At 39.8% G+C, this 22970-nt stretch overlaps 1 protein-coding gene across 1 annotated transcript in view; it reads right to left on the bottom strand.

Moving 5' to 3' along the window:
- Nucleotides 1–922: 922 nt before the first annotated feature.
- The window catches only part of nisch (nischarin), a 29003-nt gene continuing 6955 nt past the window's right edge, over nt 923–22970 (bottom strand). The window contains exons 10-28 of the mRNA XM_062415802.1: nt 22540–22725; nt 21697–21825; nt 21382–21495; nt 19679–19880; nt 18644–18762; nt 17949–18040; nt 16500–16796; nt 15513–15823; nt 14929–15140; nt 14313–14770; nt 13931–14097; nt 13770–13833; nt 10930–11068; nt 10378–10528; nt 9315–9434; nt 8966–9127; nt 8611–8783; nt 6055–6242; nt 923–4147 (exon numbers count right to left, since the gene is read on the bottom strand). Coding sequence (XP_062271786.1) covers nt 3820–4147; nt 6055–6242; nt 8611–8783; nt 8966–9127; nt 9315–9434; nt 10378–10528; nt 10930–11068; nt 13770–13833; nt 13931–14097; nt 14313–14770; nt 14929–15140; nt 15513–15823; nt 16500–16796; nt 17949–18040; nt 18644–18762; nt 19679–19880; nt 21382–21495; nt 21697–21825; nt 22540–22725 — 3612 coding nt within the window. The 3' untranslated portion in view covers nt 923–3819. The remainder of the gene's footprint in view (nt 4148–6054; nt 6243–8610; nt 8784–8965; nt 9128–9314; nt 9435–10377; nt 10529–10929; nt 11069–13769; nt 13834–13930; nt 14098–14312; nt 14771–14928; nt 15141–15512; nt 15824–16499; nt 16797–17948; nt 18041–18643; nt 18763–19678; nt 19881–21381; nt 21496–21696; nt 21826–22539; nt 22726–22970) is intronic.

Below are 22970 nucleotides of genomic sequence, written 5' to 3'. Positions count from 1 at the left end.
GCTTTAGCTGCTAAACTGGATCGCTACCTATCCTGAACCAAAAAGTTTATTTAATTGATGGTGTATTTGATAGGGACAGATATAAAGTAGAGCTTTTAACAAACCCAGCCAAAGTCTTAGCTGATAAACTGAACTGCTGCCTAACCTGAATCAAACATTTTGCTGCCAATCTAGCTCATTAACTAAATAACTAACCTAAACAAAAGCTTTTACTACTTAACAGTTAGTGACAACAACATAACTGTTTATAACCTAAATTAAACTAGGAGGTCATTTTCAGATTGCATGTAAATATCTTGATTCCTTGTTTCATTAACTTCATGTGGAGGCATCAGTTTTGCTTTGACGAACGTTAACGTCACAAGACAGCACAATACTGAAAAACTTAAAATGTTTGAATTTTGATGCTAAATGCAGATTAAAATTATACAAATAGTGACAGACAATCACTACATATGCTATATACAAGAGCCAGGTTCAAGTATGAATGCAGTTTTTAATGAAAAGCTTAAAGTCCGTCTTGTGATGTGAAGATGCCCTTTACAAAATTCTTGAATCTGCATCATAATCTTATCAATTTTTATTTGGCCTTCAACTGAATTTTCTACCAAATTTTACTGAAAAATATTGAAAAGTTTAATGGCTATGCTGCAAAAAAATTAATTTGTACTGAAAACAATTACTTTACTGTACCTCCCTGGTACATTAGGGCAGAGCTGCAAAGATTAGTCAATTAATCAATTAGTTGACAACTATTTAAATGTTTAATTAATCATGATGACAACTGATTCTTTAGTTCTTTAGTTCTTCTGATAGTAAACTGAATCAAAGGCTGTTGAACATTTGAAGACATCACCTTAGGCTTTGTGAACCAATGATCAACTTTTCTTTTAACATTTTCTGACACTCAATGAACCAAACAACTAATCCATTTATTGAGGAATATAATCATTAATTACAACCCTGCAGTAAAGGTAATAAACATGTTTTCCAGAAAGGTTTCCCAGCCTGACTGTTACCCAAAAAGCACCAAGATCTTGTCACTTTGTTCCAAACACCAATTCTGTTTGAATGCAAACTTATCATGTGATAAAGATTTGATAAATGGAGTATGACCTTCTTCTGGTACAGTTATTCTTCCCATGAAGGCAAAGACTGAAATCGGTCAGTTGACTTACTGGAATGCCAATCAGAGGTCAGATAGCTAGTTTTGCTGATCAGACACTTCCTGGTACAGTATCTCTGCCCTTGGTCTGTTTAAGTGTCCCTGAACAGGAAATCAGCCGAACTTCATGATGAGCCGCTCCGACAGACAGGAAACAGAGGAAGTCAAATGAGTTGAAAGGTGGCAATGCTTTTCGTGCTGCTGAATCGCCAAGTCATCAAAACCTCTGTGAGCGGCCAGAATGATGAAGTGCTGACGAGAACATTTGTTGAATTCTTTCTTTTTTTGCATGTTTTTGAGATATTTTTTTTATCACCTCTGATAGTTTACGACCGGGACAGGAGTTTAGAAAGACTTAGGTCATAAGTTCATGTTCCAACAACAACCCCGTCTTGAAATGCTCACAGCGTTGTCAGCTTTCTAGACTTAATAAAACATTAACACAATAGACTTTTGCAGTGACTGCATCCATCATGGCATGTCAGCTCAGTTAGCATTCGTGGAGTGACTCACATCTTGTTGGTCCAGCACTCAGACTGGTTTTCTGGTTTAATCACTGAATCAGCTGAAAAGTGAGCAGACTGTGGTTAAATCCTGCTGATTTTCGAAGAACTAAACCACCGTTTGCTCAACCAAACAGGAATTATTGTAAAATGTGAAGTTTTCATTTTCACTTTAATTCAGTGGCATTACCCTTTAACAAGACAACACGTAGACAACAGTGGTGAAGGGTGCGGGGGTCCAACGCTGGTTATGGTTGGCTTCCCATTTGTCGATAATAATATACGAAAAACATAACATACAATATGAATAAAACAAAGAAACACAAAGAAAATATAAAAAAAATAATACTCAATGATAATACTAATTATGACATTTCAGAGTTTGTGTATATCATCAAGACCTTCGTGATTATTACAAAATCAGCTCCAGGATTGAAAACATCCGTCTGTCCCAAAGCAACAATTATATTAATATAATATTATTAAAAAGCTTCAATATACAGTTAATTAATACTGCTTCATTAATTAGAATGTGCAAGGAATAAAATGTGAGCAGATTGTGCCGAGCAGCAGTTCGGTGTGTGTGTGTGTGTGTTTGTGTGTGTGTGTGTGTGTGTGTGTGTGTGTGTGTGTGTGTGTGTGTGTGTGTGTGTGTGTGTGTGTGTGTGCATGTGCGTTACTTAAAACAACAATTTGGTAAATCCTCTCGTCGCCTCACCCAGAATCAGACTGAACACTGAAATGTATAAAAGTGTATTTTGGTTTTAAGAGCAACTTCACATAAATAACAACATGTAAATCAGGCAGCTTTGGAGTTGTTGGATTTGTTTGTTTTTCTTTTGACTGAGAAAGGCTAACAGTTTCCTCCTGCATCCAAACTGATATCCATCTTCTCATCTGAGTCTGGAGAGGACAGAGGACAAGAGGATTTACCAAAAATGAAAAACTGTTTCTTTAAGATGATGCTGAATAAAATCTAGTAAACTCCTGTGGACTGTCTGCAGCGCCCCCTGCAGAGCAACACCTGTCCGTCTGTCCGTCTGTCTGTCTGTCTGTCTGTCTGTCACACAACACATCTGTAAATCTCCTTTGAAAGCAGATGAAGTTGAGCCAGAAACTTCCACTATATCGGCTCCTTCTGAGGTCACAGGCCTCTCCGACTGTCTGTAATGGCAGTCAAGTGTCCGCTGGGTATCCCTACCCTCAGTTTTTTTTCTTTTTTTTTTCCTATGGCAGACACCAAATGGTGTGTGTGCAGCGCCACATCCCTTTCAATCTGTAAGAATAAAGACTAAAGGCCTCAATATGCTTCAAAACAAAGTGCTTGTTGAACTGTTCAACAGCGTCTGCCAACACCACCACCCCTCCTCCTCCTCCTCCTCCTCCTCCTCCTCCTCCACCCTTATAAGCAGCAGAATTAGCAGATCTGCATCCACCAAAGTTTTGCAACTTTCTGATACAGCAAATTTGACAATCATGTCAACTTTACACGGGGATTGAACTTACTCACACCCTGTTTCTTTTTAATTCTTTACACAACCTTTGTCACTTGTCACATGAACAACTGTGTTTAACACCATAAACATCTGTGAGGAGAGACTGAAAGTGTGCTTCATTTCTACTCTCAATGCCAGGTCGTGCACAAGACACAAAGTCCATCAAGCACTACTTAATGCAAACTGCTAACCTAGAAAATGTAAACTTATAAAGGGTAATCCACACTGGCAGTGCTTAGTCGAGTGTTTCTCGGGCATTTAGATTGCTTTTTTTTTTTTTAACTTAGCTTTGATTGTAATAAATAATAAAAATCTACACGATACAATTCAAATTATTTGTCTGATCTCATGATAAATATTTGTTATAATAACTTATTTTTATGTGATCTGAGCAACCCAACATGAATGCTTTTGACTGGACTGTCTAAAAAAGTTGCACATCTATCCCTGTTTAAATGATTCACGGACCATCTGTACGGCCTTTAAGAACAGCTGGAAAAGCTTTTAGGAGGTGGTCAGATGACGCTTTGCAACTGCACTTGAAGCATATTGAGGCCTTTTAAAAGTAAATAAAACCATCTGTAAACAATAAGCTCCCACCAATATACAAGGTGCTGAACCGTCATCTATCTGTCGGTCTTCCCACGTCGACCAATCAGCCGGTGAGCTCAACAGGAAGCTCCCGGCTGCAGAGCGCCTCCCACTGGCGAGCGAGGAGTGAAATCAGTCTCTCTCTGCTGTCGGCTCCGGGGACGAAGACGCACCACTGGACCTCGCCTTCCGCTCCCCCGCTGGCTCCACCCGCCCTGAGTGAGGCCTCCTCCCCTCCGGCTGCGAAATGGTCCATGGTGAGGTGGCAGAGCAGGTCGGGGCCGGGCAGGTCGTCAAACACCAGGGTCAGAGCCTGAGGGTACGTCTGGTAGCCCAGCAGGACCCGGTCTAAGTCCCGGATCCTCCGAGCCTCACGCAGCTGGTACCGCTCCCTGCAGGAGAACAGGAGGAATGTATAATATATAGTATATATAATAGTAAAAGTGTATAATAATAATAATTCAAATAGAAGAAAAGGTTTGCCACAGAACAAAAGCAGCTCCAGCCTTAGTTTAAAAATTGGAAGAGTGAGGACAGCTTTGTGTGTGTGCTTGATCAGGCTCACATAAAATAAATAAGCAAATAAATACCAATATAAAGTTTGAAGTTGGTAAAAATTTTGGTGCAACTTCATTGATTTGTTCACGTTTCTTTCATCTGACCAGCACCCTTCTGATTCCTGATTATTATTAAACATTATTTTAACCCCTACATACTGTTCATGACTCATAATTAGTCTCTTCAGTCTACACCAATTCACATTCATAAATTCATATTATTTTATAGTCCAGGAGAACATTTTAGAGAATATAATGAATACAACAACATGTTTTATTTCAATTTTTGGATATCCTGTGGGTCACATTAGGAAAAGTCTGGCTAAAATAAATGTGTATATGATGTTTTTTTCAGCTCTCAAATGTTAAAAATGGGTCTTAAATATTAAACATCAAAAGCCCAGTTTGTTTTCATTCAAGTTTATGAATATTATTCAAGACATTTTGTAAAGGATCTGTATCTGCCCTTTGAAGCTCAATTTAATATCATTTTTTGATAACACTGGAACAGTCTCCTCTTAAACAACAACGTGAGTTTGTAAACTGTAGAGCAACAACAGTTAATGTTTCAGTTATTGATGGAGAGTGATGGGGCAGATCTGCTTTGCCTCTGGGCTGAAAGAACTGACGCTTCTTCTGTTTCAGCATCAGCTCTCTGAGGTGCTGCTGTTGGTTGACTTTAAACAACACTTAAATCAGAACATTTTTGATCAAAAAGACAAAAGCTCCTAGCAACTGGAGAGATACGTAACTCAATACTGTTTGTTAGAGTAAAATAATCCTCCTTCCAAACAGAAAACTGCTTTTATCAACATGATGTCAGACTGAATAATGAAAAGCGTATTTAGTCTAAATTATCATGTTGCACAACTATGGGACAAAACATTACAGGAAACTTTTCAAGCATATCTGTTTACCTAACTGTCCTGCTACCAGCTTTTAAAGCTTAATGTAGCAGAAACATAAATATCACAATATAGTTCAAACACTATGATTCATGTTTTTTTGTTTCTCCCTCACATTCGATGCTTCACCTCCCTGTTTTTAGGCTTCAGTGAATATAGATTTCAGCAGCTTTCGAGCTTCATGTTCTCTGTGACAGATCTGTCTATACGTCACACACACAGCATCTCGTCTGCCAGTCAGTGTCTCCTCTTCTTCCTCTTTTCCTGCTGCAGACGAGCACAAACATGAGGGTTTCTTTACTTGTTGCCTACTTCCGGCTCTGCTGCATTCAGGGGAGGCGACATGTTTCACTGATTTTATTCATTATTTTAACCCTAACATACCGTTCAGGGTCTAATTTGATGCAGTTTTACACTTGAGAAAAGAAAACACACCTTAAAATGTCAGAAATTTGAAGACTTTTCCTAATGTGACCCAAAATATATTAAAAAATAGAAATATTTCAACTTTTTAAAAACATTTTTGTTGAGTGTTTGACTCATATTTCTTTCAAAAATACTGTTTCTTCACATTTAATTTAATGTCTCCTGTGTTATGTAATATTGGACAAAACGTATAAAAACTGAAGAAGGATTAATAACCAATTTATTAATGACTGATTTGGTATTCATGAACGATTTGTGGTTAAGAGATTATGTATAGAGACTAATTATGAGAGGATATTGTGATATCGGGTTAAGTCTCACCTGCCTCCTGATTTAAAGGCCGTCACTGGAAGTAATTCTTCTCTTCACTGACTCACCTGTTAAAGAGGGTCAAGGTTCCTGTGTGCTCACCTGGAAGGAGGTTCTTTGGCAAAATCCGGCAGCGGATAGTTTATGTAGTCCTCGTCCAATAGGAACACATCAGTGCTGGTCAGGATCAGAGTCCTGGGTTGGAGTACAGGTGAGGAGGCGGAGCCAGAGAAGGAGGAAGGGCCTATGAGGGCAGAGCCTTGGCCAGACAGAGTGCTGGGGATCTGGACCTGGAGGAACGCAAGGCAAGGAAAAAGAATAATTATTATTTTATGAGTTTAAAATAACTTATCTGTGATCATATGAGACATAATAACATGGAATCCACAGTTATTAGTCTAGACACTGAAAAGGCCTTTGATTTGGCTCTAAAACGCTTTTGTTTTAATGATCAGGTAATTTAAGGTTTAAGGTCCAAAAACGACGACACAGATTTCACACCAGCCGACCTAGACAGCAGATTCAAACACTGGTTAGCTTTGGGTTTCACCTCATACTGCAAACTTTCCTCTGACACTAGATTAGACTCCTTTCAACGATCATGAAAGAAACTTAAAACCTACAGAGAGGAGGGAATGAGCCTGATCGGGATATTTACTAATGCATGTAAACAATAATGTATTCAGCTCTACAATTAGACAGGGGTCTTACTACAATGTACATTAAAGCAAGATGGGAGAAAGAAGCTAACATATAATTAACTAAAGACGATTGGTCAAATATTTGCAGGACACAGTCCACCACCTCTAGTTCAGATCTGTGGAGGGAATTCACCTGGAGGAACATTTTAAGGTACTTCATAACTCCAAACATTAAAAGTTTACAAGACCAACAAACCATAACACAGACAGTGCTGGAGAAGGAGTGGTAATATATCCTCTGCAGGTCAATATATATTCTGGGAGTGCCTTAATATCACTTCATACTGATAAAAGCAAGCAGATCAACTATCTGCTTACAGCTTGATCTCAGTTTCAGTGTTAGGATATATATCAGCAGGACTGAGTGAATAAGATATTTATTACAAATGTTATTAGCAAGTTTATAATAATATAATTTTAGGAAATGGCTGAGCAGTGAGTGTCCGACAATCTTAGACTGGGTAGAAATAGTAAAAGAAATACACAACATGGACAGATTAAAATTTTCTCTGACACATGATAAAGGGTAATAATAGATATTGGAAGAAATAGACATATTACTTTGGTTTGAGATGACTGTATCACATGATATGTTTGCTCCGGTTTAAGTTCAATGCTCGGACTTTTCTAGTGAACTTTGTGAATGTATGGAGGAACCCTCCCTGGATATGATGGACCCTCCCCAACTTAATCCGACTAGCCCATTTTATTCCTTAAAAAAAAAAAAGATATCCAGCATTTCGCCAAAAACAATAAAAAATTAAATAAATAAATACACAAACTAACCTGAACAGTAGCAAATGCAAACTCTGGAAATAAAAAACAAAGCAAAACCAGCTAAGAAATCATCACTACATACTAAGTCAACTACAGGGTTTTTAAGCCTGCAATCATTTTTGACCACTTGTGGGAAGAGGAAACAAACTTTGACCACACTGACGCATTACTGGCACCTTTTACAGTGATACAGCAAACAGTTTCCTATTACCACATTTCACATATCACAAAAAAAACTCTGTAGCTGTTCACTATCTTCACCTGCTAGTCTTTAACTTTTTCTGTCTACTGTTTTGTGAGCAAGAAGCAAACAGTGGGTTTATCTGAGTGTCAAAAAAACACACCATAAGAGTGCTGAGAGTGCAAAAAAAACAGTAAAGTAGCGGGATGGAAAACCAAAAGAAAAATGCACTGAAAGAAAAGTCAGGTTGTTTACATACAAGCAGTCGTTTGATCCAATATAAAATCACTGAATATGGTGCATTAAAAGACAAAAAACATTTTGAAAGATACAAATGTGCAAAGTTTAAAAAAACGGACACGGTATCTTATTTAATCTGTACAGAAACAGGATGTTAAATCAGTGGGTTGTAGTTTGAAGGGGAGTTGTGTGCTAGAAACATTTTAGGAAGAACAGCAGTTGGCTGCACTGATTGTGTGAACCTTCCCTAAAGGGCCGTCCACACTGAGAACGATAACGCTGCGTCGCGCTCCAGCAGCTAATTATTAATGAGCCGTATCTTTACTCTGTACGGAGTAATAAAAAGCAAACCACAAGAGTTGATGATTGGCTGTCAGTGTTTTTATCGTTCAACAAATCGCTCTGAAAGTGATTCCATCGTATCGTTCTCCTCAATCGTTGTTGTTATAGGTGTGGTATGAACTCCGCCATCCACTTGAATTGTAACGATATTTAAAACTATCTATTTATAGTTATTGTCATAGTTACTGTTCTCAGTGTGGACGGCTCTTAAGTCTTACTCCCTCAGTCATGTTTCCAGGTTTGATACCATCGTGCTTATAAAGAGATCAAAACCAAAGGCTGTGCTAACCGACTGTATCTGACAGTTCATACTACAGCTGGAGACTCTGAGCAGAAATGCTGGAGGGATGTATGCACTGTTGTTCAAATATTAACTCCTCCTAAAACCACAAACTGCAAAATGGAAGAAGTTCGCACCTGAAAGACCAGCAGGTACAGCAGGACGTTGAACGAGCGTGAGGATGAGGACGCTGCACTGGCCGGAGTCTTCCTCTCTGCCACGATGAAGGTCAGGTCTCCCATCTCCTCCTCACTGGGATAAATAAACTTCACCCTGCTGCTGTGGACCAGCTCGTAGTTATGCATTTTACCTGCAGGGGGAGACACATTCACGCCTGTCATTATCAGATTAACACCTGCCGATGATGATGACGATGAGTTAGATACGAGTGTAGCAGGAAGAGTGTCGTATGGATGATCGCAGGACAATCAGATTATTAAGGCAGGATTTGATGTTAAGTTTCTCTGAAGGGCAGAATCCCAAAGTGGTTACCTGTGTTTGTGTTGGCGAACTGAGAGTAAAAGTCTTGATCTGACGGCTCTGGAGCAGGAAGTTGCTGCTGCAGACTGAGAGCTGACATCAGCTCCTGCAGGAAGACGCCCGTCCCGTAACTGTCCCTGCTGAGACAGCAGACGATGTGATCGGCCGAATGACCTGCAGAGAGAATCAATATTAGCAACACAGAATATTAGCATTAAGCTTAGTATTGACAGCAGACGATGTGATCGGCCGAATGACCTGCAGAGAGAATCAATATTAGCAACACAGAATATTAGCATTAAGCTTAGTATTTAAACATGTGTGAGCTCTACAGACACTGGATGTGTCTACGTTCACTCACCTACGACTCTGAAGTACTGGTCGAAGAGTCCCACATTGACTGACAGCAGCTCAGAGAGTCTGACGGACAGGCAGCAGCACAGACAGACGTCTGGATCTCCAGAGTCCGTTATGTCCAACACTGACAGAGAGATGAAGAGATATAAGGAGAGAAAAGATTTAGCAAAACTGAAAGTCTACAGTAGCACTTAATACCATTTTGAGGCTGTAATGTGGCAACTAGTAAAAGTACAGTTTACATCCAGACTCATGTAATATTTATAGTAGGGAATTTAATAAAACAATCATCACAGTTTCAAGGTGGGCACCAAAGATATGAAATATGGTCTAAATCTCCCCTTATGTCCCTGAGTTATGGTGTTGACCTTTGACCTTTGGGATATAAAATGTTATCACTTCATCATCTTATCCTATTAGACATGTGTGTGTGAAACTTTGTCATCATTAGCATTTGAATTCTTCAATGGCCTTTGACATTTGACCAGCAACTTCTAATCAGTTCATCTTTGAGTCCAAGTGGATGTTTGAGCCAAATTTGAAGAAATTCTCTAAAGACGCTCCTGAGATATCACTTTCACAAGAAAGGGATGGGCAACATGAAAACATGAAAACAGAGGCATACAAATGTAAAGATGACTTAACTTAAAAAGATATAAGATGAGATATAATACAGTATATAAGAAATAGAATGAGCAAAAGTAGTAGTTGTTGTTGTTTAAGGAGCAGCTATGATAGTAGCTGTACAAGGCTAGTAGAAGTAGAAGTAAAAACTAAGATGGAAAAGATGGAAAGAAATAGCAGAAGCAGTTCTACGTAATGGTAGTAGCAGGAAATAAAGAAGTAGAAGTAGATTTAGTAGCAGTTGCAGTGCAGGAGAGGTTCAGTTCATTTTTCTGAGCATTAGATAAATGTAGTGAAGTTAAAAATAATGAAGTACCTACATTTAAGGGTGTATCAGTGGTAGCAGCAGCAGTATAAGTAAAGCAGGCTTGTCTCCTATTACATCATATTTAAATATGAGCTTTTCTCGCTCTGACTGAACCAATCACGTCGGTTCATCCTACCTGAATGATGGCCGAGTGTGGAGGCGGAGTCTTCCAACAGGAAGTAGATTGTGTCGTTGGAGAGCAGCAGGTAGCAGGTGAGCTCAGTCTCTGGAGACTTGTAGAGAACCACAGACAGCCACAGGACCTGTCTCACCTCCTCCGCCTCAGACTGGAACATAACAAGTAGAAAAAGAAAACTAGATGTGAAGTTTGAATTAAAAAAAAAAAAAAAGGTCAGTACAGAAGCTGAACCATTATGGGTCAAAAATAATCAGAGAAGAAGTGACTTAAGTTATGTGACTGACAATTTCTCTCTACAGAAATCAAGGAAGGCGAGCAGGTTAACTTTTTTATCCACCTGGTTGTAGTTTGAGCTGACTTTTCTCTCAGTGTTTCATGACTGTTGTGTGTCAGCCTGACTCTAAACTCTACATGCTCTCTGTGTCCTGGGCTCGACCTACAGGAAGGATTTAATAACATTTTTTAAACCTTAATCAGCTACGGGAAGGGAAACGCTTGTCCGGAAGGTGATTTGGGGCTAAAACAGAAATGTGTGTGCGCGTGTCCTACCAGTGCTATGTATCTGTGAAAGTAAGGCAACAGCTGTTGTCCTCCGAGCCCAGCCAGGAGCTTCAATCCTGGGGAGAGACCCGGGTTGAGATGCGGGGAAGGTTGGTTCTCCTCAACCTGTAGAGAGGAGGAGTCCCAGCTGAGGAAAAGGAGGGAGGAGAGAGGAGATAAGTTCATCATAAGTTCAATAAGGTCATCTTTAATGATTACTGCAGAGCTGCAGTGGAAGAAGTAGTTACACTGTGCTTTCAGGGTGCAAATTAAATAAAACTGATGCTTTTCTGTAAAGTTTTTGCTGGCAGGTGCTGTAAAGTGAAGCTGTGATGTCAAATGCAGCCAGTTAAAGAAGCCAGTGAAGAAGAAGAATAAAACAGTTTTTTTTTTAAATCAGATCAGGTGAGTCTGGGTTAATGAGTCATGTATATTTTTAGTAGTCCAGTTCAAGTCTTCACAGGTCTGATCAGAACAGACACAAACAGAGAACATCAGTGCTAAAAGCAGCATGATCCTCCACCATTTAATGAGAATTTGTACATGTATTTTTTTCTGACTCAAACTATTGAGATTCCTGCAGTGTCAACGATGATTCCCCACATGATCGGGGCTGGTCACGCTTATGTCCACTTGTGTTTAAGACATGTTGACACAATTTGACACACAGACCTGAGACCTGCAGCAAAACAGGACTTTATCAGACCTGATTGGACTAAAGATAATTTGGACTTGACAGACTCCACTTGGGTCAGGTTTCTGAGGAATATCTGCATGTACCGTACAGACTGTAACTATATCTACAGAATCCATTTAGCCTTGAGACAAAGTTGTGCCTCTTTCATCACGACGCTGATTGTCAAGTAGTTCAATCAAGAAAACAATGTAATCAGTCACACAGTGTCCCAGCTGCTATAATTACTTGATTTTTATTGTGTTTGTGGTGTTGATGATGAATACCACAATACAACATTTAATGGGAACAAAGTTGCAACTGCTGGCTGGAATAAAGTAATAAAACACCAGGCAGTAATGCGCTGGCTTCAACAACAGTTTGAACACCAAAAATAAACAAATAAACCCTAAAAAATAACATTTTTTTCTCCACAATTGGATGAAATTTGATACAAGTGAGTTAGAGTCTGACCAATCAAGATATTTGTATGTAATGTATTTAAAAAGTCATTTTTTCCATAAACACATTACATAACAAACATTTTGATGAGGATCCCATAATTCTTAAAAAAATGTGACTGAGATGTACTAAGCAGGACAATTTACAGAGCAAAAATGTTTCTCTTTGTAATAGAGACACTGTTTTTATGTTATCTTTAACATTTCCTATCATCACCTAACATGTAGCTGCTATATCTGTGTTAAAGCACTTTGGACTATGTAAATAAAATTAGGATTATTATGGATATCAGCCAATCATATTGATGATGTTGATGCCAGAGTCCCGTAATTAAGTGCAGATTCATTAACGTCCATCTGCATCAGAAACCCGATAACATCAGTAAATAAAGATAACAGTTATTAGTACAATGTGACACTGGGTCACACTGTGCAGCATTAACACTAAAATCACCAGCTGTTGCTATATACTTAATACTGCCAGTAGGTAAAATGTATCCATGCGCCTGGTTACCATATTTCTGAAACAAAAAAAATGTACTTTGTCATTGTATTAAGGCATTATCTTCAAAATAATATCTAAAGTCACAGAATGAGTTTATTTAATCACCACCCGTGTTTTGCTCCTCTTGTTTTATAATCTAAGTATCTTAAAGAGCTCTAATCGCTTTACATGACCGTCAGTTTAAATCAGTCTAAAATGACACTGAAAATGGATATAAGGAGGAAATATTTGCATAATTGGGTGACGTGATATTTTTAAGCTTTAAAACAACATTCATCACATGATGGACAATCCATGTTATCTAAATTACCAAAGTAAAAGCCTAAATGGCCTAAATGGACAGTAATGAACCATAATAACAATAATAACAAACAACCACCACACTTATGGGTAATTTAATGTCGTAACGATATTTATATGACAAATTCAAGAGCACAATTTCACCTAATTATTCATTCATTTAGGTTTTTCAACAATGGGTGAATAAGAGAACATCACCAAGAAATTCAAGGTAACTATTAAAGCTTTTAATTTATAACATCATAATGCAAATAGGCCTACATATTTCTCTTCTGGGTCCATTCATGAAAACAGAGTGAGGCAACTTAGACTTAAAAGCCTATAAACACTAAATGGTAACATGGCAAAACAAAAATGAATGAAATAGTCAAACTAAGAATAAGTTTTACACACAATGAAGGTTTATGAGTCGACTAAATCATCTTCATTTGAACACGTGATTATACGTGTCCCTCAAACACTGCACTGACTGCATTTTCCACAGATAGCTTTCCTGCATTTCAGGCACTTGGCGAAGGTTTAATTGCAGGTCTCTGCTGCTCTTTTTATAATTTAATTACTGCTTGACACAGTTGTCCCATCACACACTCCAAATGCCTGGAGACCTAAAATGTTTAAACATTAACTTTGCAAATATGAATGTATTTCATATACTGGTACTTTTCACCCATTGGAGGTTATAGGTATAAATACCCACGTTTTTAATCTGGATTCATATTCCCTATTTTTAACAATACTGGTGGGTTTTTACAACGTACAATTAGACGTGGCTGTTCTAGTGTTAATCAAAGTATAACTGTGATATTATCATGCAGCTGTAAATGTGGGCACAGCCACTAGATGTATTCTGTAGTAAAGTGCAGAGAAAGTAATTTATATTGAATCAAACAGAAATGTTTAAGAGTGGTACCTGCTGGAGCTGTGAGATTTCTTGGTACTGGTGCAGCAGCACTGGTCTCTGGATCTGTGACGGCCTGACAACACAACGACAAGGTGTCAAACAAACTGGAAAAATGAAGCAGGAAAATTCCCTTCTTGGTCTGAGTTTATTAACAGGTAGTTTGTCTTCACCTTGTGTGTGTTGTTTGCAGGGTTGAGGCAGAGCGACCATCTTCAGCCCCTCCAGAGAGGCTCTCCGCTGGCTCAGCTCCTCCAGGAAAGAGCTTCTGTCCTGGGCCAGAGGGAAGAGCAGCAGCAGCCTCTGACCGCCCAGCAGCAGCTCCACGGTGTGACTCCTCCTGGACACGACATGGTGGTTAAAATACGGATATGACAACATTTAAAAGCAAGAAAACTAAAGAACAGGAACATATGAGAACATCAGATACACTGAGTCAATTTTATTGGTCTATTTTCAATGGGATTAATCTTTGTGTGACACCAGAATGAGGAAGAATACACAAAAACATTATAAAAAACCATCAATCCTTTCATCCGATCACTACGTCTGTACCTGTGGTGGTGTTTTGGGTCGGGGCAGGACGTGTTGCTAGTTTTGTCCCCAAACTGATGATCTCTCTCTCTGGGGTGAAGCACCACAGAGCCGAGGGGCACGCGGACCAGCTTGCACCAGGACAGAGAGGAGGAGGAGGAGGAGGGGTGATGAAGGCTCCTCTCTCTTTTTGCTAGCTCTCTGAAGTCCATCTTCAGCACCCAGAGTTGTCGGTGGGTGAGGAAGAGGAGAGACGGGAGTGTGGGCTCCTCTTTCTTAGATAAGATGTCTGAAAGGAGTGGGTGGGTGTCTGGTGCAGAGGAGGAAGAGTAGGAGGAGGAGGAGGAAAGGGGGAGGAGGTGGGCAGTGTAGCCTCCCTGGGCAGCCTGACTCTCCTCCAGCTCCCAGGAGTTTAGGAGCAAGCGGGGGAGGAGTTGAGGAGTGTTGAGAGGCTCCGGATCAGCCTGAGACTCTGCAGCCTGCATGAACAAGTGAGAGGATTTCTGTTTTTAAGGTGCCGACACAATGATGGAGAGAATTCAGACTGATGCATGATGGGGGAAAAAAACCTATAGTGATGGAAAACTAAAAATTAAACAAAAAGAGACTCAGAATGGCTCATGTGCTTCTCTCTGACCTGGATCAGCGCTGTCAGCTCGGTCCTGGTCTGCCGCAGCTCGTTGGCATCAGAGAAGATGTACCAGCGGGTCGGACCGTCCCGGAGCCCGAAGGCGAGACAGGAGTCGGGGAGCTCAGCCCGTGAGGAGAGCAGGAGGTGGGAGTAGGGCAGCAGGAGGTCCATCTGCAGGCTGGACAGCACCTCCTCTATGGCCGGACTCTGCTGCTGGTCTGAGAACAAGAAAATCAGGAAATCGCTCGTAAGTTTCACCAAAATCATAACACCGCAGCACGTCTACTATAAAACATGTAATTTAGTGTGTGTTATAGCTACAAGTAATTATTTTCATTACCAATCTAACTGCTGATTAAAGTGATCAATAAAATGTCAAAGGTGCCCTCTTCACAACGCTTGTTTTGTCCAGTCAACAACCTATAACCCAAATCATTTTACAATCATATAAAACAAAGAAAAGCATCAAATTCTAACATTTAAGAAGCTGAAACTAAGAAATGTTTGGACAGAAAAATGACTTAAATAATGACTTAAGTATTTAACAGTTTGATTCATCTTCTGATGATCCAAGCTGATTGTGTGTTTACCTGTGTCCTGATTGGTCCACGTGAAATCTTCAGACAGGTACAGCAGGGCCAGCAGCCGGTCCATCAGCACCAGACAGGCCTTCTTCTGCTCCACCTCCTCCTTCACCTGAAGACAGTAGCACCACAGAACCTTGCGGACCTGCACCTCCTCCTCTTCCTCCTCTTCTTCCTCCTCCTCCTCCCCTTCACGCAGCTCCACCGGGTCGCCAGGCACTGCAGGAGGAGCGGAGAGCGAGGAGGAGGTGGAGCAGACCGACTCCTCAACCGAATCATCCAGACCCATCTCAAAGTAGCCGTCCCTGGACCCTGGACTGGAATAATGAGCAGAAAACAGCAGATGAATTAAGAGTCATCATTTTATACTTTAAATGAGTAATTTCCTTAATGATTATCTGCAAATGTAAGTTGATTTTTATTTGTTTATAATGTTCATGACCTCCACAGTCTATGATTAACAGTCATCTACACATTCTTGCTCTCAAGGCTGCAACAGCTGTGGAAACATGGAAGTATGGGAATCCCAAAAACTAGCAGGATCTTTAAAGGATCTCACAAACCAAGAGGAATGTCTGGAGAAGAAACTACCAAGATCAGTGGGACCTTTAAGGGATCCCAGAACCACTGGAATATATTGGGAGTGCCAGAAACTGAAGTGAATTTTAGGGAATCTTAGAAACGATTAGGAATCCTACAAGCAAGCAAGAGATGAAGGGAATCTCAGAAATCTTTAGGAATTTCAATAATCCAGCACAAACTTCTTGTAATCCCAGAACATTTGAGTATCTCAATAAATAGTGGAAAGTTTAACTGAACCCAGAAAACACTGTAAATCCAAGAAATGGGGGAGAACTTCGGGGGATGCCAGAAACCAGTTTTAAGGGACCTCAGAAGCCAATTTGAATTTTTGTGGGGCCAAGAACCATCAAGGATCCAATGAACATCTAGAAATCCCTGAAACATAGTTGAGAAGGTTGCTGGTTGAATTACCTGGGACTTCCCACCTCTGTGCCTTCTACATGAGACTGAACCTCTCTGGATTCAGACCTCCTCTCTATTCTCTCCACCCTCTCCTCCTCCTCCTCCATCTCCTCCTCCTCCTCCTCCTCTTTTATCTTCTTCTGCTCCTTCCAGGTGGAGCCGAGACGCTGGGAGAGCTGAGTAATGAAGTCTTTGTTGGAGGAAGAGAGGGAGAGCAGGCGAGTAGGAAGAAGAGGACACGGGGCGGCGCTGCAGGTGGAGCAAATGGTTTCAATTTGTGTGGAAGAGGAAGAAGAGCAGACGCAGCTGGAGGAGAGAGAGGAAGAGCAGTGATTATCTTGTTTGATGATTTGATATAACAAACACAGAAGAAACAACAGTTCAAATGTCTTAATTATTGACCTATTAGCTAAGTATTACTTTCATAAATACCACTAATTACTTTTAATCCTTGTTATTTATTCTTTTACTTTACAGTTGTAGCTCAATTAAACTGACAGAGGGATTTAATATTGGAGAGTAATAAAGTAAAATTGAGTTAACTAGGCTGACAGCTGTTCCCCAGTGGAGGAGAGAGGAGCAGCAGCGCCTCCTGCTGGATACATAATGACTTACATCTGCCTCCATCTTAACTTCCTGCAGCTTCAATTAGAAGGAGAGAAGCCTGAGCGAAACACTGTACTGCATGAATAATATTAATAAACTGACTACAGCAGCTGTAAGAGAAGTACTGCACTTATATTAGTATTAGTGGTAACAGTTTCAGTAGCCAGAGCATCATCACTCTTTTCTGTTGTTGTGGGGTTAAGTTGTAGATATACAGCTGTTTACGTTTCACATCTGCACCAGTTTGCAGTATTGTTAGCTGTAGTTTATCAGGTACTACTATAATGTTTCCAAAATGTTTTGACCCTATTAAGCAGCTGACAGAATACCATAGTATACCTCAACCATTCAACCCAGGACACCTGAGGTAATAGTACTAGTGTTATTAGTAGTGTAGTACATGTTCAAACAGTTGCTGGGGTCTGTATGAACCTTGAATGCACAAACACTTTTATTTGAGACAATCTCATATCGGAAAATGTCTTTTGCTCACTTATGAAGCATTTCTGTTTTCTCTTGAATTTGCTGTTGATGCAATCTCAACGTGTGCCTTCCTGTTTTCATATTGTCTTGATAAATTCAGTATAATAAACATTTTCACAGAACAAACTCTATCAGTTTAATAACAGTCATGTCATACTCACCACTCTGCTGCTCTCAGTTTCTCTTTTTAATACAAACGCTGTTTTCATTCACTCACAATTTTCAATCTATTGTCAATGCAACAATTCCTGCACATATTTTTCACATTAAAAGCCAGCGATCAATAAAGCCTTTAATGAAAAAGTGCTTGAACTTTATTTAGAGTTGTTTATTTATATTACAGTAGTAGCTCGATTATGTGATACTGACCAGACAGTAGTAGTAGTAGTTGTGGTTGTAGTAGTGCTTGTAGGAGTTTCACAGTGTGTGTGTTCAGACAGACTGACAGTAGGTTGTTGTACCTGCAGACAAACACACGAAGAAACATTAAAACTCATCTAAACGAATTCTTCAGTCTGTAGGCTACACCTCATGTGGCTCATGTACCGTAACTTTGAGCCTGTTAGTGAAGCAAGATGAAAAGTTAAATTCATCAATGAATGTCTGTACCAAATTTAATGAGAATACCTCCAATATCTGACGAGATATTTTAGTCTCCAATAGTGGATAAAAAAGCTTGTTAGCTACATGTAAATCTTCATCTACAAACAGCTAATCTGAAGAATATAAATCATTTGATGTACTGATTTAGACTCATAAAATTAAGACTGTTAACTTGTAAATACTTCCGGCTGTGTTGTAACCTCAGAAACTTCACTCTGCAAGTTTAGTTGCATCCTCCGGCATTCTTCACATTATTTAATGAATAAATACTGTGGAGCAATACATTGTTAATTCTTCTGCAGAAAACCTTTAAAAGATTTCTAAACAGTCTTAAGCCCTCTATCCCTCCCATCCAATTAAAAATGCCTTTCTCTTCCTAACTGATATCTTGTCGGTTGTCACGGTAACAGACTCCAGCCCTCCCTGGTGTTTTGAGGTGTGTGTGTGTGTGTGTGTCGAACCTGGGCGGGGTCAGCAGACAGAAGGTGTGTGTTGGTGTTAGAGCTTGCAGGGGGAGGTGCAGCGTCCACAGGAGGGAGAACGCTGGGGGGAACTGCTGCTTCTTCTCTGCTCGTCACTTCTGAAACAGGAAACCAAAACAGATCAGCGATGTCGACACGCAGCGGAGAATATCTGCAGACTTATTTGATTGATTCTGTTCAGGGGTGTGCCATTTATTTTTGGAGTGATTCTGCTATTTTGTGCCACAACTTGACATCTTTAATTTACTAGTTCTGTGCATTTTAAGAATTCCCTGTTTTTCTCATCTTGTCGGGTAAATAGGCCGTAACGGGACACTAAATGTCTAAAATAAAATAAATAATAACCCACAAAGTCGTAAATTAAACTGAATAACGATTAGAACATAATAGACCTAAAAATTATTTACAACAGCTTTTGCAGAAATATATTCATGCATACTTGATTATGAAAGAAATCTGATATTTATTTAATTTTTAAAAACCAACAACAATAAGTAACAATCAGCCTTGTTACTTACTGTATCTCTCCACTAGCTGTATGAGGAACATTCATTCTGGGCAAAATCATATTGTTAAAATTGTAAATCCTAATAACAATAATAAAATAAATAAATAATCAATCAGTTAGCTTAAGAAAATCTTAATTATTGATGTCATTAAGTCATTAATCTAATAAAAGAAACACTGTATATTGATAGATTTGCCCTTTTCTCTGTTTTATATCATCATTAACTGGATATTTTGGAGGTTGGACTGACAAAAGAATCTGAAACATCATCATGGACTCTAGGAAATAAAAATCTGTATTTCAGTGTCTTTAATCCATCCAGCAGCTAGTTTTGGAAATAAACTTTCGCTCTCCAGACAAAGTGCAGGTTAACAGCTTCGCACTTTTCTTTTCAGCTGCTACCTTTCAGCAGAAATAAATACCTACCCCCCCCGTCCGCCCCCTCCCTCCCTCCCTCCCTCCCTCCCTCCCTCCCTCCCTGCACAGCCTGATACATACATGATTACCTTGGCTGGGGCAGGCAGCCTGCTGGGCCGGGCAAGAAGAGGAGGAGTTGGAAGAGGAAGAGGAAGAAGAGGAGGAGGAAGAGACAGCAGGAGGAGCGACAGCAGAGGAGCAGCATGAGGAGGAGGAGGGGGTAGAGGAGGAAGAGGAGGAGGAGGAGAGGTGAGGAGGTGCAGCAGTAGACAACCTGGTCTCCTCACTGATCTGACGAGAGGACAGAGAGGAGGAAGCCTTCAGAGAGCAGAAGTCACCTACATCATCATCCAGCAGCTCCATCAGCAGCAGAGCAACAACTTCACACTTGTTTTAACCACAAATCAAACTAATCCAGTCTGCTCTGTTACTGAACTAGTTGTATAACTTCATGTGTGAGGTTGTGTGAAAGTATGTAACTAAACTGTGAAGTTCGAGAGCTAAATCAGTGCTGAAAGTTTAAACACAACCTCCTGACTTGTGGCAGGTTTTTTAAAAGTTCTCTTTCAATCCTGTAAATGTGCAGAAATCTGTGAACAAGCTACCGTCAATATTTTGCTTTTGTGAAGCTGTTAAAACATTTGTGGTCAACTTCTTCCTCCTGCAGACCGACTATGTTAACATTAGTGTTCAGTGGATATTGTTAAATCGCCCAGAATGATAAAGATCACTTCCTGTGTGGGCGTCAAGCCTTCAGAAAAAAAATTCTTCTCTAGCCTGTTTTTTTTTTGTGGCTTAAAGACCTGAAAGCTTTTTGTTTTCTTGCTCTCTTTTTCTTATAATTGGGTTTTCTTGTTTTTAATTGTATGTTTTAATGTTTCCGATTTTCACTGTTTCATATTTAGTTTTTATGTAAAGCACATTGAGTTGCCCCTGTGTATGTAATGATATATATAAATAAAGCTGCCTTGCCTTGCCTAAAACAACACTACCCACACAGTAACTTTTTTCATCTCTAAAGGAAGAACAATCAGGCCTTGAAATATTAGTCTCCATTTCCACAGAAAGGTGCATGAATAACAAATAAAAGAACAAATGTATTCTGCACATTTACAGGAAATAAACAAGACTAACACATGCAAAAAGATTTAACTCAATCACTTCACAGATCAGAGTACACACACCTTTTCATACCGGTTTTATATCCATAGTTGTATAATTTATTGGCTCTATACAGTATTTTGTTACTACATCTACACTCTGCTGCTGATGTGCACCATCTCTGATCTAAAAAGGTCTTATTAGTGGGAGAGTGTATTTTCATAACAGTGTTTGATCAGAGGCTTTAGATATCTGCTAGTAATTTACTTGTTCTTATCTGGATCAATAACAATCACATGTAATTGGTTGATTTTGTCTTGTGGCGGTCTCTGATTGGTTTATAATTACATCATAATTATGAAACTACTACAGCATGAATCAGAAAGATTTAATCTAAAAGCAATGATTTATAGAGCACGACCAAGAAAGATGTAAAAATTAGACTGAGTTTAAAAAATCGGTAATGTTAAAATGTACTAAATCACATTTAAAGTAATTTGAATTATCCTTTAAAAACATGCAAACCCCAAAGAGTTACCAGGTTTTTACCCCACTGCAAAAACTAGTTAATCAAGATATATACCAGATAATTAAATGACTAATTACAATGAAACTCTTCACCATTTTTAACTATTTAATATGTAATGTAACTACCGACTCCTGATGCATGATTCAGTGCGACAGAGTGTACCTTCTTATCACCACTGCTCATCCTGTCTTTGACTTCTTTGGCTTTCTGAATGGCTTTCAACACTTCCACCGTGTCCAACTCTTTCTCTGTCGTCACTTTACCGTCCAGACAAACCTGACGAAGACACAAAAGGATATATAAACATCTGTCAACAAGCATAAAAACAAACAAACAGCTGTGCAAAAAATAATCAGTTGAATTGGTGATGAAACTAGTGATAAAGATGTATTAGTAGTAGTTTCTATAGTGGTAGTGGTCATGTAACTGTGCTGTAGTAGTAACAGTAGTAACAGTAGTTGGTTTTTGGTCATGTACCTCTGCTGCACGGTCTCCAAACTGGGCCAGGACTTTGGTTCTGTAGTCGGGGATGATGCACATGGGATTATTGGACACGTTGAGTTTCTCCAAACAGGGCAGAGAGCCGATGTTCTTGATCTCCTCCAACTGGAAACATACAAACACTCGTCACAGACCAGCCAAAATCAACCTCCACTGACTCCTTTGTTCACAGTATTATGTTGTTTTTCAAGAGTGTGTCTGATCTACGTTTTTATGCTTTTATTGGAGAGATGACAGAAGACCGAAAATTAAGAGAGAGAGCGAGCAGGAGGGTGTTAATATGGATCAGGGGTGTTAAAGCCATTTTAGTTCAAGGGCCACATACAGCACAATCTCTTATGGGCCGGACCATTAAAAAGATGGAAGGAAGAAAGGGAAGAAAAGAAGGAAAAAGTAAGGAAGGAAGGAAGGAAGGAAGGAAGGAAGGAAGGAAATATCCCTTATTTCCTTCCTGGGCCGGACCATTAAAAAGATGGAAGGAAGAAAGGGAAGAAAAGAAGGAAAAAGTAAGGAAGGAAGGAAGGAAGGAAGGAAGGAAGGAAATAAGGGAGGAAGGACAATGGAAAGAAGGGAAAGGGGATAGGAAGGAAAAGAAGGAAGGAAAGGAAGGAAGGAAAGAAAAGTGGGCCGGATTGGATCCCTCGGCAGGCCAGTTCTGGCCCACGGGCTGCATGTTTAACTCCCCTGATATATGAACAACTAAATTATTTTTCTGTTGACAGCATGTTTAATCCCTTCTGCAAGTGATCATGGAGTCATTTTTTACACTCTTATAATAAACTGTGGGTTATTGTTAGTGTTCGGCCTTGGTGTGTTTACCTGAGCCAGCTGGTTGTGGCTGAGGTCCAGATTCACCAGAGAGTAGAGCTTAGTGAGACCGGTCAGCTGGTCCAGCTGGTTGCCGGCCAGGCTGAGCGTTTTGATGTTCCCTAAACGGGTGTGAGCAGCTTCCAGGACCTGCAGGTTGTTGTAGGACAGATCCACGTGGACCAGGTTGTACAAGTGCTGCAACCACAGGAAACACTTCATTATTATCATTATCAATGACAAACAACACATCGGTTGAACTGCACTTGTCAGGACAAGTCGTCTGATGCAGCAGCTGAGTGAGTTTGATCCTCAGCTTGAGTCAATACTAACTGTTACAGCGTCTCTAACATGTTTCACACTAAACGCAACACCTTGATTAGTTTCATCATCTGTACTGACACAACAACTGAGCAACAGAGTATTTCATGAAGCTGAATCAG

This window comes from Scomber scombrus, chromosome 3, assembly GCF_963691925.1.
Source record: "Scomber scombrus chromosome 3, fScoSco1.1, whole genome shotgun sequence".
NCBI lineage: Eukaryota > Metazoa > Chordata > Actinopteri > Scombriformes > Scombridae > Scomber > Scomber scombrus.
Note: the sequence above shows the minus strand (reverse complement) of the source record. Positions and strands in the feature narration are given on the sequence as shown.